At 44.8% G+C, this 14,415-nt stretch overlaps 1 protein-coding gene across 1 annotated transcript in view; it reads right to left on the bottom strand.

Moving 5' to 3' along the window:
- The window catches only part of GUCY1A2 (guanylate cyclase 1 soluble subunit alpha 2), a 161,434-nt gene extending 147,271 nt beyond the window's left edge, over positions 1-14,163 (bottom strand). Inside the window, exon 1 of the mRNA XM_075050423.1 lies at positions 13,534-14,163. Coding sequence (XP_074906524.1) covers positions 13,534-13,788 — 255 coding nt within the window. The 5' untranslated portion in view covers positions 13,789-14,163. The remainder of the gene's footprint in view (positions 1-13,533) is intronic.
- Positions 14,164-14,415: the final 252 nt, after the last annotated feature.

Below are 14,415 nucleotides of genomic sequence, written 5' to 3'. Positions count from 1 at the left end.
CCCATGTTAACTCTCTCTTCTGCCTAACTGCTGTCAGACAATTTTTTACAATCCCATGAACTCACATGCCTTTTCACTGGCATCTCCTATGAAATCTTAGAAATTAAGGACAGATAAAAAATAGGATTTATGATTAAAACGCTAGTCATAAAAAGAGCTCTATGTAATGTGCTCACAGCCAGTATGAAAACTGACCTGAGGAGTCACAAAGTCTTTCTTCATTTCTGAGAAGAATCATTACAGCATGTCACTGTGCATGGTTAAAAAGCCACTGTCCTCACCTTCTCAATTTGCTGTATTTCATCACTAGTGAGTGTCATTTTGCTATAGATGCAATTCTGTAACTATGCCCATGACTAAACAAAACAGAAGAGATATGACATCTGCTTACATCTGCTTACTACTACAAGGGTAGTTTGGTGTACTACTTCTTCCACTACTGACTACGCATTGCCCACAAGAGAGAGAGTGGGCAGGAGAACATTTCCACCTCTTTTTTGCATCTGATGGCAAGACTGGATGGAGGCAAAATAGCTAAACGTTCTCCTAGTAGCATAACACACATCACCCTTCCAAGAAGCATAGTTCTGCCATTCAGGGACAGCCTGTAACAATACACCTCCTCCACCGCAATATAAGTCTGTGCCATGCAGGTACCCAGTGGCGCTTATTTACTGGAGAGGTTTTAAAGTTTCATGACCACTTAAAATGAAAGATTTAATATAAATGTAAAATAGCAACTATTACCTAAACCAGTAAATGTTAGCAATTCATTTTGATTATAATGATTTACTAATATTTGGTATGCATTACAAAAGGAATAGTCACATCAGTTCATGTTTCTAAGGGCAAATCAAATTAAGACATGCCAGTATTGCTACTGTTAACTGTAAATTAATCCAAGAATTGCCATACCAGATCATATCCAAGCTCCATCTGGAATGATGCTATATAATGTAGAAGGGAACACTGAAGATATTCAGACTGATCTTTTGCACAGCAGAGGCTACAGGACTTCCCTGAATTAATTCTGAATCCAGACATCAGGCCATGGCTAACCCTAATATGTCAGAATAAACTGTAAAAAATCACCAAATCAATGACTCATACAGGTTTGAAGGAACCTCTGGAGGTCTTCTAGTCTAACCTCCTGCTCAAAGTAATTTGAGTTACAACTGGTTGTTCAGGTCCTTCTCCAGACAAGGTTTGAGTATCTCCAAGGATAGCAATCCCACAACCTCTCTGGGCAACCTGTGCCAGTGTTTTAACAGCCTTGTCACAATTTTTTTTTTTCCTTAATACTGATTTGAAACTTCCCATCTGTGAACTTTGTTGTTTGTCCTATCCTTCCACTGTGCACTCCTGTGAAAAGTCTGGCTCCATCTTCTCTACAAACCCTGATCAGGTAGCTGTAGACTGCAACAAGATACCCCTAAAGCTGTCTCTTCTTAAAAGCTGAAGAGATGCAGCTCCCCCAGCCTCTCTTCAGATGTCACGTGCTCCATCCCCTGACCATCCTGGTAGTCCTCTGCTGGCCCCAGTATTAACCCCTGAGGAATATGCAGAAGTTAACTGGTTGCTAATTCAACTTTGTGACTCTGATGGCCACCTTTTTGAGCCCTAAGGTCCAGTCAATATTCCACCCACCTTATAATCCACTTAAGCAGTCCATATCTCACCAGTTTGGCTCTAATGACACTATGGGAGACCATGCCAAAGACTTTCCGAAAGTCAAAGTAGGCAACATCACTTCATCCATTGAGCTAGTCATCTCATTACAGCAGTCAATCAGGTTGCTCAGGCACAATTCATCCTTGGTAAAGGGCATAAAAGTGTGTAAAGGGTGTTAAAGGGAATAAAGGGGTAAAATTTGGCCTGGCTGTTCCCAATTGCCATCTTGTCCTTTTCTGTGCTAAGAAAAGGCTTCCAAAAGGACTTGCTCCATAACCTTCCCAGGTACTGAGTTCAGGCTGATTGGTCTGTAGTTCCCTGGATCCTCCTTGTCCTTCTTGATGCTGGGTGTGACATTTGCCTTTTTCTAGTCATCAGGTACCTCCCAATTGCTATGACTGGGAGGTTTTCCTATCTCCATCCCTGTGTGCTCAGGTAATGCCTCAATATCCCTCCAGAGCATCCCATCCCCACTTCCAACTTCTGCAGACATGGTTTTTTGCATTTGAGCAAATGAACTCTTCTTATGCTTTGAGGAGGGTGTCAAAGGGTCCATGAAGATCAAGCAGCTTCTTGTGCCCTTTTACCCTACAGGCTAGTTGCCCATTGGATACTGCCAAGAAGATCCATGAAGAAGCCAAAATCTGTTCTCCTGAAGTACGAGGTTGTGATTCCACTTGTCTTTCCCACTTCTCTCAGTGTTTTGAACTCCAGCATCTCATAATCACTATAGCCAGGGCTGTCCTCTACCTTTATACCTTCAACCAGTTCTTCCTTGTTTGTGAGCAATAGCTCCAGCAGAGTATTACCCCCTTCTCAACTCATTGATCACCTACATTAAGAAATTGTCTTCAGCACATTCCAAAAATCTCCTGCACTGCTTGTGCTCAGACCTATTTCCCTTCTGCTGGATTTTGGGTTGGCTGAAGTCCCCCATGAGTACCAATGCCTGCCATTTTGAGGTTTCATCCAGCTGTCTAAAGTCTTCCTCTGCTTTCACTTCTTGACCAGCCAGTGTGTAGCAGACATACCACCACATCACCCCTGCTCATCTGTCCTCTGCTCCTGACCCTCACCCTCTGGGCCAGCTTGCTTTGTCCAAAGGGAACTTCCCATGCACTGCTGCCACCTTTTTGCATAGAACACAGCTCCTGCTCCTCACCTTCCCAGCCCATCCTTCCTGAAGAGCCTGTGTGCATCTCCTTCAGCACTCCTGTCCGGAGAGCCATTCCACACAAGGATGTGTGCAATTCCACAGGAGGTCCAAGCTCAGTGGCAGCATGGGGATGTCTAATGCCACCTGTTTGCTCCCCATGCTGCCTGCATTTGGGCACAGGCACTTGAGATGGGCTCCTAGTCATGCTGCTTTCATGAGGTGAGCATAAGAGCCTCTTCCACCCTGTTCATCCCCTGATACTTCTTCACTGCTCCTCCCCCTTCTCTTCAGAGAATGAAACCCCTTCCCCAACAAGCATACATTAAAGCCCTCCTCACAAGGTTCTGAAGCCTGTTGGCAAAGATACCCTCACCTCACTTTGTCAGATGAATGCCATTCTTGCTCAGCTGTCCTGACTCTCTGATAGCCCCATGCCCATGGAGACCAAAGCCGTGCCAGCAACACCAGCCACACAGTCAGAGACTGCCTTACTAGATTTTTCTACTCCAACCAGAGTCTTTCCCCCTCACCAGCAGGATCGAGGAGACACCAGCTGGGCACCCACACCCTTTTCCCTTGCACTCAAAGCCATGTAGTCACTCCTGATATATTCAAGGTCTCCCCTGGCTGTATCACTGGTGCCCACATGGATGAGCAGCAGTGGTCATAGTCCAAGAGGTAAACAAGCTTTGGTAGCCTCTTTGCAACACTATGTCCAAGCTCTTCACAAGCAGCAAACCTCCTGAGGCAGCAAGGCAGACTGGCAGATGAGTGCCTCTGTCTCCTCAGGAGATAGTTTCTGATACCTACCACCCGCCTTTTCTTGAAGGCTCTAAGGGTTGTGGCTCAGCTGGCTCTGATGCCTCATCCCAAGGAAGGTCATCTTTCCCACCTCTTCCCAGGGCACTGTACCTGCTCTGTAACTCCTGAACCACAGGTGGAAAAGGAGCCTTAGTTGGGTTGTCAGAAGTAACAAACCTCCAGCCTCCTCCATCTCAGGAGTTTCTACCCTTTACCCTCAAGGGTTATTGCTATTTTTCCCTCCTTCCTTTCAACACTGGGCTCAGGTTCTTGGCTCTGCAGGGCCTCTGGAAAGACCTGTCCAACCTCCCTGATGCATACAGCCTGCTCACTATCTACTACAGCTCTTCCATCTGGCACCTCATTGCTATAACCAGAGCACACTGCTGTTGCACACCAGCAGGCAGCAATCCTGACCATGGCAGCCCTGCCATGACAGCCACTGTAACTCCACCAGCTGCCACTGTTTGCAGGATGCACTCGTAGAGAAATCTGCCATTCTTCCTAGATATCACCCTGCTCTGCAGTAGTGTGAAACTGGTTCAAGACCTGAAGCTACAGGAGTAATAGCTCTTCAAAAGCACTTTTATGACTAACTGGAGAAAATATTTATGAAGATGCTTGTCTAAATGAACTTGATGTATTCCAGGTTTTTTAACTCAGACAAATTTGAAAGAGGATTGCAGTTTAAACACTGTGTACAATTTTTTATTTTTTTTTTTTAATTTTCCCGTCTTCTAACTTCATTGCCTCCAGTCTTGGAGACAAAAGGGAGAGGACTTCCACTATAATTGCATCCCTTGTTATAAATGTCTTTCCTAAGGCAATCAAATGTAAGCTTTCCAATCTTCTCACAGGACAGTTACTTTAGCCTATTCCTTACCCATTTTCTGTTGCCTCTGAAATGTCTTTCATTTGATTGCAACACCTCCAGAAATAAACAGTACGGCTCATCTGCCCAACTGCAGGCACCCAAAGTGATTCACTTCATCCTCCAGTTAGCATCAAATACATGCCTGAGGACTCAGTCTTTAGAAACACACATTTCTTCTTTTGTCTAGAAAAGATGTTAAGTGATTGCTTTAGACTTAGACATCTTTTAAATGTTTAAGTAAGGACAGACAAACCCCACCCTGAGATGACAGAACTGCACACAGTATCCCAGATGACTCAGTCTAAATTTACATAAATGCAGTTTCAAATTCTGCATCCCATTCCTTTTGCATCCTAAGATAACCATATAGAATCAGAGAAGAAAGGGACTGTATGGAACAGGGAGGTCCAAGCCAAGAGAGCAGCCAGGTACACAGACAGTTTCTCCTTAACCCTAACAAGGCTTCAAAGATTTTTCCTGGTAAAAGCTAAGTGGCTCCTAGCTGAGCCTCAGAAGTGCTTCAAGCAGTCATGCTCTTAAAAACTTGAGTGCTTAAAATTTTAGACATTAAAGTTGAAGCACTGAAGAGCATAATAGGCTCAGCTAGAAACCACTTTGCTTCTATCAGAATTTCTTCGAGGAAGACCATCGGGTCAGGGGGCTCCTCCAGACTCTTGTGCCCTGGGGAGCTGCAAAGTCCTTCCTAGAGGAATCCGCACTTCTGCACACAGGAGAGGCAAGCTACCACAGATCGCAGCCGAATCAGCACTTTGATGTTGGAAGTTTTACATGCTTCAAATTTGTGGTGTTCAATCACTAACTCAGCAGATGTGCAAGACTTTAATTGCCAGCTTCACTGCTGGTGACTGTGCATTAATGAAAAACATTTCTTTTTTCATATTTCAGAACCAATTTTAGTCAAGTCTTTGTGCATAGGTGATTATAGATCTCTAAGCACACAAGTAGGTATGCACGTGGCCCATCCGGAAGGAAATAAATGGCAAAATAGTCATTCTCACATCCAGTCTGGGTTTTTTTTAATATTTACCCCAGCATCATCATGAAAGCAGTGGAAATGTTCCTTCCCTGTTCTTCTGGTCACCAAAATACTGATGTTAAAGAGGCTGTAAACAAAGAATCAAGGCTCCAGCTGAAGACAAACATTTATCAACATCCCCAAATGCTGGGAGTGGGGAGATAAGCATTGAAATTGCTGCAACTAGGGAAAAGAAGAGGTGGAAAAGAAAAGGAAGGCTCCTTTGGCATCTGACCATTTTCTGATCATGGAAAAAGGAGTAAGGCTCCCTACCAGGTCCTTGCAGGTCCTGCACAGCCAGGATCCCTCCCTGTCCCCTTCCCTGAAGAACAGAATGAAGGGGCACAGACAGAAATCAGAAATGGAGAAGTAGAGACCAAACATAAGCAATCATTTGAAAATTTTAAAAAAAATCATCATTGGGTGTTTAATAATGCTTTTGATAATATAATCAGGAAAAAAAATATTTTTACTCTGTAGCTTCTGAACCTTTAGGATGCACTTATTTTTTTTCTCTGTAACTATACAAGCTAAAAGTGTGGGTTTTCTTCATGAAAACCAGCTCCCTGATTCCAGAGGTTTGTGTTTTAGATAAAAGCACCAACTGCTTGCAGACCAGATGACTAGCACCAGAGTTGGTATCAAGACAGGAAGGTGCAGAATCCCCAGGAGGGGACTGTTTGGGGATCCAGAGCAGGCTGACTAACAGATGGAGGCGAAACAAGCTGTCCTACAACAGCCCACGATGATCTGGACAGGACCGGGTGAGGGTGCAGCACCTGAGCTCACTACCACCTGGCACCTAAACCTGAGACCATTCTGCTCCTCAGTTCATGTAAACTGGGCTACTCTTCACAGAGAAACACTTGTGCACATCAGAGAAAATGTCTTAATCTAATAAATAACATTGAGAATAAGAATTTTACCCCGTACTATTTCATGTCAATAACAATGCAAACACTCTGAAGAAATAAAGCAGAGCTAAATAATAATTAGAAATTATAGCTCCTGCATCCCCAGCTGCCTTTCAACTAGAAGAATCACAGGCATTACGGATGGAAATTGCCTATTAGATCATCTAGTCTAACTCCTTGACAGTGAAGGATAAATATCTCAGGGTGCTATCCATTATAATACCGGCTGGGATCACTTTGTTCATCTTTGAATTTCAGCCATGTCTGGAATGGATAGCAGATATGTTCTGTGCTGCAGAAAGAATGTATTCAGTAGGTAAGAATATAATAGATGATCTACTGCTAATGCTACCTCTTCATCTTTTAATGCAGCTCACATCTACTACATAAAATCATCAGTGCTACTCTAGCAGACAGGTAGGAAATGAAAGGCTTTTCATGTCAGTGCTTCTCAAGGAATTTCTTCTGCCAGGATAGAACAAACCCACCTTCTTCAGTATAACTGGACATGATTTTATATGCAGAGCTGCAAAGATGCTTATCCCTTTGAGACGCATAGACAAACCACAGATTCTTCTTGCCTTCATTTTGAAACTTAGTTTGAGAGTTAGCAAGCAGACACATCTAGAAAGAATTTGGGTATGAGATGGAATCCTTTCTTTTACTCAAAGAGTTTTGTAACAGGCTTTAACATTAGCACAAGAGGTAGAAGGAAAGAGGGCTTTTCTCTGTGTTAACATTATATGCTTCACCAGGAGTACATTGAACGACTGTGAAGTGGTAACTGTCTCTGCTCAAGCAGTTGCAAATGAAAGATGTTCACCATCATTTTGATGTAGCCATGACTGCACACTGCTACTTAGGGGCACATACTGATGATCATAACATTCCCTTCTACTTTACAATGTCTTTCTCTATTATTTGCACCTGGACACTTTGGCCAGGGGAGAGGCAGAGAAGCACAAAACAACAGAGATCAATTTTGTGGGATTAACACTGGTGCTGCCACGCTCTGGTTTGTCGGCCAGTGGTTGAGATCTGCCTGTGGGCAGGCCTGATCCCCAGCGGGGATACGCTCTCTGCTTCCAGGCAGCAAAGATGCCTGCAATGTATCAATGTTTCCGAGACACGTTTTTTTCCAAGCACTGTAGGTAAGTCAAGGTTTCAGCCTGGAACTATACAAACATTAAGAAATCAACAATTACTGTGAGTGGTCTAAGCACTAGATAGATGTCAAATATTCAAACTCACCCAAAATAAAATTTCATCAAGATCAATACAATGCTGCAGGCCCTCTAGTGCAGCTACACTGATTTTTTTAATATTTTATTTGCTGAGGCTGAAGTTCCCTTGAATGAGATGTTAAACTACTGGACAATACAAACAAACAAAACCCACCGTGATGCTCATATTGATAAGGTTTTCCAGAATGTTCCTGTTTAAGCCACCACAGCTCTGTTCCATGCTATGAAATAGCAGTTTGACTGGCTACAGACTGCTCATATGACCTTGTGTATAAATGGCTTTTCTCTCTGTTAAGTTGAAAGATACTGGGAAAAAGTCTGATTTTATCATACTATAAAAAAATTAATCCTATTTTCCTGTTGGAATTAGAAATTAGGAGTCTCTCAGGGGATGTGCCTTTCTTCACCATTTTCATGCTTTTTTTCCTTCACAGCCTCATTCCTGAGAAGGATGTTACTCAAGTAAAGCTCATCCAGCCTGGGCTATTAAATGAATAAGCTCATCACACTGCTGATATGGTTATCATTTGACATTACTTTACTTCATTCAGAAAGACAGGCAGAAGTTACTCCTGCAATAGTAGAGCTTAGATACACGTGATGGGTTAATGGGAATCATAAGGAGCTCAGAATACTTGTGCAAAATTTTTTCAAAATCTCATGTAAAAATCAATTTGTTACCTCTCCTGCTAGCAGCAACAACTTGTTATTGCTACTAAAAAGAGTAGTTATTCCTTGAGAGTAAGCGGTAGAAGTTTATGATGGAGCCATGTTCAATCTGAGCTGCTGTATTGCAACTTCTCCACCAAAACCCCACCTCCACTCACTGGAGGATACACTTGCAATTAAGCAATTTGAGGTTACAGCAATTCTGTGACGTAAGTAATAGCCTACACACTAACCTAAAAGACTGTCTTTAGGTTCACTTTTCTCCCACTGTCGGTGAGAAGGCCGTATTCAAAAAGGCACTTCTTAAATTCAAACTATTTTGGCCAGTAGCAGGTTCCTAACTTAAATAGGAAAAAAGTGTTCTCATTTCAATGTGTCTTCAACTGGGCCTTTAAAGACTAGCAGGAATAATTCTGAATGAACAGAAAAGTATATCAGAAGCGATTTTCACTTAATAATGTTTATAGTTCAAGAGATGTGTTACATAGGCCATTCAGAAAATAAAATCAAACGGAACTGTAAGTCGGTTTAATGCTGTGTCATGCTGTAATTCTCTTTCCAGATAGATCAGTACAGAGCTTTGGGGTACACAGTCTCCTCTGAATGCATGCCCAGTCACTCTCAGCTCCTTCAGCGTAGTCCATGCCCCTTAAATGGGAGCAGAGTATTTGACTTTTCAAATCAGTGACAAATTATTTTTTTCTGATTTTGATTCTATTTTCAGCCTGTTATTGCATACAACTCAAGAAAGAACTGGAGCAAATGTGAAAATTGCTGCAAGGAACTTGAATTCAGTAAGATACTAAATGGCATTTCTACAGAATAAAACTGTGTCTACTGATGCCAGGATATCATTCCCATATAGCAGAACTCTTAAAGGCAGCAAAATTCATGTTGATAATGAATAGCATATAGTATCATCATCTCTAGTTATAATTAATCAAAATTTATGTCATTGTGGGTGTAAAGTTCATCCTTTAAAATGGAACACAACAACAAAGCTGGAATCACAAGAAAAATTTATCATTAAATTTGCTTGTGATGTACATATAATTATTGCAGTTGATTTCTTAAAAACAAAGTATTAAATCAATGTCCCTACTAGGTTCCCAGCATTTTATTATTTATCTCCAAAAACCTGAACTCAGCCCAGTGAGCAGGACATTATTAGGTTTGACAGCAGCTGGATCTAGCTCAAAAGTTCTCTGACAGAGTAGGTAACCAAAGATCCTCTGATGGCAGTTCAGATGAAGGACAGAAGGGACATCTTTGCCGAGTCAGAAACATCATTTAGGAACATGTTAGAGTGGATGGGAGTTGCCTACACAATTACGGGCTCAGCTTTGCAGGGACATCACAGGCACGAAGGCTGTGAGAGGGCAGAGCCAGACATGGGGCCATAATCATGGAGCACTGTTGGCCACAAAGATAAAGGAGTCACAAGAGCTGAGTGCGTGCAACACCCAGGCCTTATTGTACAGAGCAGCTAAGTTTGGTCCCACAAAACAGCATTTTCACACTCAGATGCTGAGCACAGCCCCGGATGGGCACAGTTCTCTCAACCCTTTGGGGTGCAGCATCCAGCTGTGCCTGACTGCTGGGAGAGCCTCAGCTCTCCTGCTGTCAGTGCTCCTGCTTACTCAGCAAAACGGTACTTCAGGGGGCAACAGGGCAGCAACTTGATGTGATGTTCAGTATATGCACAGTTAGTTTGTAATTGCAGCTGTGACAGAAAGCTGCCTCCTTTCTTGCATTGCCGCTTCTCTTTCTCCCTGGTACACCCTGCTTCCCTGACCTGCCCCAGCACACCCTACTCATGAATGCTAACAGTAGGGTACATTTGGAGGTCTGCTCATCTTCCTCATCACCACATACTTTTCATCAAAATACGCAGCTGTTTTGGTGGGAGGTAAGCCCTATCATCCTCCTAGTTCTGGCTGTTAAAAAATAGAGGGTTTCGGTTAAGCAAGTTCCAGATGAACAGTGTCCATCCCTCAGCCATCCAGGCATGTTAGCAAACATTTAGGAACCCACAGGAACATAAAATGGCCCTGTGCTGATTGAGGATCAGACCCTGTTTTTAAGAGAAAAGTTGGAAAATCATGTGTGCTGGAAAGTGCTAGAAGCTGTTTTCCAGGAGCAAGCAGAATGGGTTGGATTAAATGCTGCAACACAGGAAGGTTCACCTTTTCAGTTTTTCCCACAGTTCCACAAAAAAGTAATATTTGTACAAAGTCACACTCAACTAAACTTGAGACCAAGATTACAAGTGATACTATGCACTAACCTCTTTTCACAATATTTTAGTATAAAGTGTCTCAAATACTTCATTACTGCATTTTACTCTACAGAATCTCTTTCCACTGACAGTACAGTTGTAGTAACTCATAAATACATTGCACAGGAGATAGTAATATTTTCGCACACATTTTTGCGCTACTGCTCATAAGACCTAGCCTGCTTGCACAGCCTTCTTGCCGCTCTGCCCCACAGACAGAGCTCTTGCTCAGCTCCTTCACCCCTTGGATGCTCCTTCTTGCTCAGTTCGAGGCTCTCCACATCCCCAGAGCAGCTCTCAGTAGCCCCTGCCACTGCCAAACTGAAACAACATCACCCCAGAGATCTCTCTGTATGCCACAGCAGTATTAAACACATACACAGAATTTTTCCTCAGTGAAAACACACAAAAATATTTTACTCGGTATTTCAATCCTAGGCATTGCTGAAGGAAAGCACAAAGTTAAGGCTAAGTATAAAATAAACATCAGGAACCTGTAGCATACTTCAACTTTGAAAGTGTTCAGCACTGGGATGGGAACAAATTGCTGCTGCCTTCATGTTAGAAAGGAAAACATTAAACCATTGCAGGCAATAAATACAGTATATACATTCACCACACTCATATGTATATAAATACATGTTTATATACTTAACAGAGACACATAGCTATAGTATCATGGAATGAAGATATATGTACATCTAAAGTAAAAGTATTAAAGCTTTTTGTTCAGAAGGAACACATGTCAATGCACCCTTCAGACTTGCCTTTTAATTTTACAAATAATGGAAATTAGTCCCATTTGACACTAATTTTATAGGCAAAGTATTTTTTTTTTTTTTTTTACTTCTAATTAAAGTTGTTCCTCATTTATATTAGCAGATGTCCAAAAATAATCAGATTCAAAGCATTACACACATGGTAACTTGACTTGTTACAAGAAGGCATATATTCAGTATCACAGAACAGATTCTCAATAAGAAAAAAATGCACCAAAATAACAATGCACCTGAACAGTGATTTCTCAGAGTGAAAAACAAAAAGACAGGGGACTTGATTCCTTTCTTATACTGTCATTGTCACAACGTGACTTTTTAGATTTAATCACATCAATTTATGCTGAAATGTGTAAGATGGGAGTGAAGCACTAGTTACGATGCCAAGATAAAAAGGGAAATGTTAAGCAATATGTATCACATATCAAAATTTAAAAATAACACAGTTTTTCAGCAATAAGGGTTGCTATAATTATCTCCCAAGGAAACCATGGAAGTTGTTGTTTGGGACATTAGAACCAGACTGGATTAAATTTTTGCATTCTTAACTGAAATTTGTGCGAGAGCAGGAAGGAAAGAGGACTATAAGATCTATCAAAGTTTTCCTCATATCTTAATTCAAAGAATGTGTTTATTTTGAAAACAAATTCAACAATTCATCAAAGCTGTAAAACTGTAATTGTCTTTTATAGTAACTCAGTACAGGAGGTAATCATCAAAGCTGGGAAAATACAAATACTAAGGTTATCTAAAAATATTCACTGAGCTACTTCAGAATACTTCAAATATTTTGGGTAACACATGCTCTAATTATACCATTGTATTATTATCAAATTAAATAGCTTCATTTTTTTTGTACTAAAACAAGACAGGTCACCTGAGATACCATCTATTAATATCAGCATTACAAGACCAGATTCCCAGTGGAGAGGGAAAAAATCAATGGGAAAGAAAAGTCTTAACTGAAACTGGATGACTATTAGCTATGCAATGCACTGCTAAATTGCCCCATAAAACAGCGTGTCTACTCCTCTCTAGCCAGTTCAAGAAACACCAAACAGAAAAGAGTATATTAAAACCGAAGCAAATGCATAGCTGATGGTGCTGAGACTCGTCATTTCCGAAGCTGGATAACAATATGTGACAAGATGATCCAACGCCACAATAGCAGATACAGTTGTCTTACTGATTAAGGCTACTTGTTGCAATTAATGTTTTATACCTTAACACATTAAAACATCTTGGAGACCAAACAAGCATTCAGTTGCAGCTGAAACTTTATGAGGAAAATTTAGTGATGGTCACAGAGGTATTTATAGGAGCATAGCACAATCATAACAGAAAGGCTGGAGAAGAACCTTCTATTTTACATGAATCTACCAGAACTCCTGAGCCATTGATTTCAGTCTTACAAAGCGATAGCAGTGTACATTACGGGTTCTACCCAAATTCACTCCTTATTTTAGCATACTCAGTGCTTCAATGATTCTCAACTACAGGTGCAGCTATCCAGATAATCCTAAATCATGGATTTCAAATTGCACGTTAAAGAAACTGATCTCTCAGGAATGCCAGTGCATCTGGGAGGCAGGGCGAAATCTGTTGCCGAAATATTTAACACAAAGTCGAAACTTTTTTTTTTTTTTACCTTGCTCAGTAAGGAGAAGCCCTATAAATGTAAGAAGTTCCCATCGTCTCCGCGATGAAGGAAGAATGTGCATGCCATGCATCAAACAGAAGTAACTTTTTCTGAAAAGGTGTTGCTAGTACCAGACAGTGATAAGCACTTTATGATTTTACCATTTTCTTTTAATTCAGAAAGGGACTCGGCGGAGACGACAAACCCAGCTAAACCGGCAGCGGCGCGCCTTTCTGCCGCCCGACCCGATCTCCAGCACCGGGCTGCCGAGACCTTCACTCCCGCCGGTTTGCGGGGCCGGCAGCCCGCAGCAGAGGCGGGCACGGCGGGGGCAGGGGACGCCCGGGAGGGAGGCGGGCGCGGGCACCGCCGCCTCCTTCCCGACGCAGACCCGACCCCGCGGAGCGGCCGCCGACAGCCGGGGCGCGGGAGGGCCGGGGCCGAGCGCGGCGCTCCGCGGGCGTGGGGCACTCACCGCGGGGGCCGTCAGGCGGCGGATGCTCTCGCCCAGCGAGTCCAGGTTGACCCGCCGGCGGCGCGGAGCGCGGCGCGCCCCGGCGCTGGCCGCGGCGGCGGCGGCGGAAGGGGTGTCGGCGGGGCCGGGGGGGCTGCGGCTGCCGTTCCAGCAGAGGCGGGACAGGGGACACTCGCCCTCCTCCTCGGGGCTGGTCTCCGGGCAGTCCGACCCCAGCGAGCTGAAGGACTCCGAGGAGATCTTGCGCCGGGACATGGTGCCGCGGGGCGGCGGCGGCGGCGGCGGCGGCGGATCGGCTCAGCGCGGGGCGGCGGGCAGCCGCGGAGGGCAGCGCCGAGCCGCGCGGCCGCGGGGGCGGCCGCCTCGCATGGCCGCGGGTGCCCCTGGGCGGGAGGCGGCGGCGGAGGCGCCGCGCCGGGGCCGGGGCCGGGGCCGGGGCCGGGGCCGGGGCCGGGGCCGGGGCAGCCCGCGCCCCTCGGCGCCGCTGCCCGCCTCCGCGCTTCGCCGCGCCCGGCCGGGGGAGTACGGGTGCTGCGCGGCGTCGCGCCGGGAGCCTTTAAAGCGGCGGCGGCGGCGGCGGCGGCTGCCCTCCTCTGCCTCGGCCGCCCGCCCGCGCTCTCCCCTCCCCCGGCTCCCTCGCTGCTTCGCGGGAATCACGTGTTGTTCGGAGCCCTGTCCCCCTCCTCCTCCCGCTCGCCGCCTCCCCCCGCCCCGCTTGCCGCCTGTCGCGCTCGGCCCCGCTCGCCGCCGCCCGCAGCCGCCGCCCGGCCCCGCTCCCTCGCGCCGTGGAGGCGGGGGACGCTGCCACCTAGCCCCGCGCGGCCCCCGGCGGCCGGCAGCACCGGCGGGGCGGGCCGCGGGCCGGAGCCGGCGCGCAGCCCG

The sequence above is a fragment of the Buteo buteo genome, chromosome 18 (genome assembly GCF_964188355.1).
Source record: "Buteo buteo chromosome 18, bButBut1.hap1.1, whole genome shotgun sequence".
In the NCBI taxonomy this organism is placed as follows: domain Eukaryota; kingdom Metazoa; phylum Chordata; class Aves; order Accipitriformes; family Accipitridae; genus Buteo; species Buteo buteo.
The sequence above is the reverse complement of the archived record's forward strand: the minus strand, read 5'-3'. Positions and strand labels throughout refer to the sequence as shown.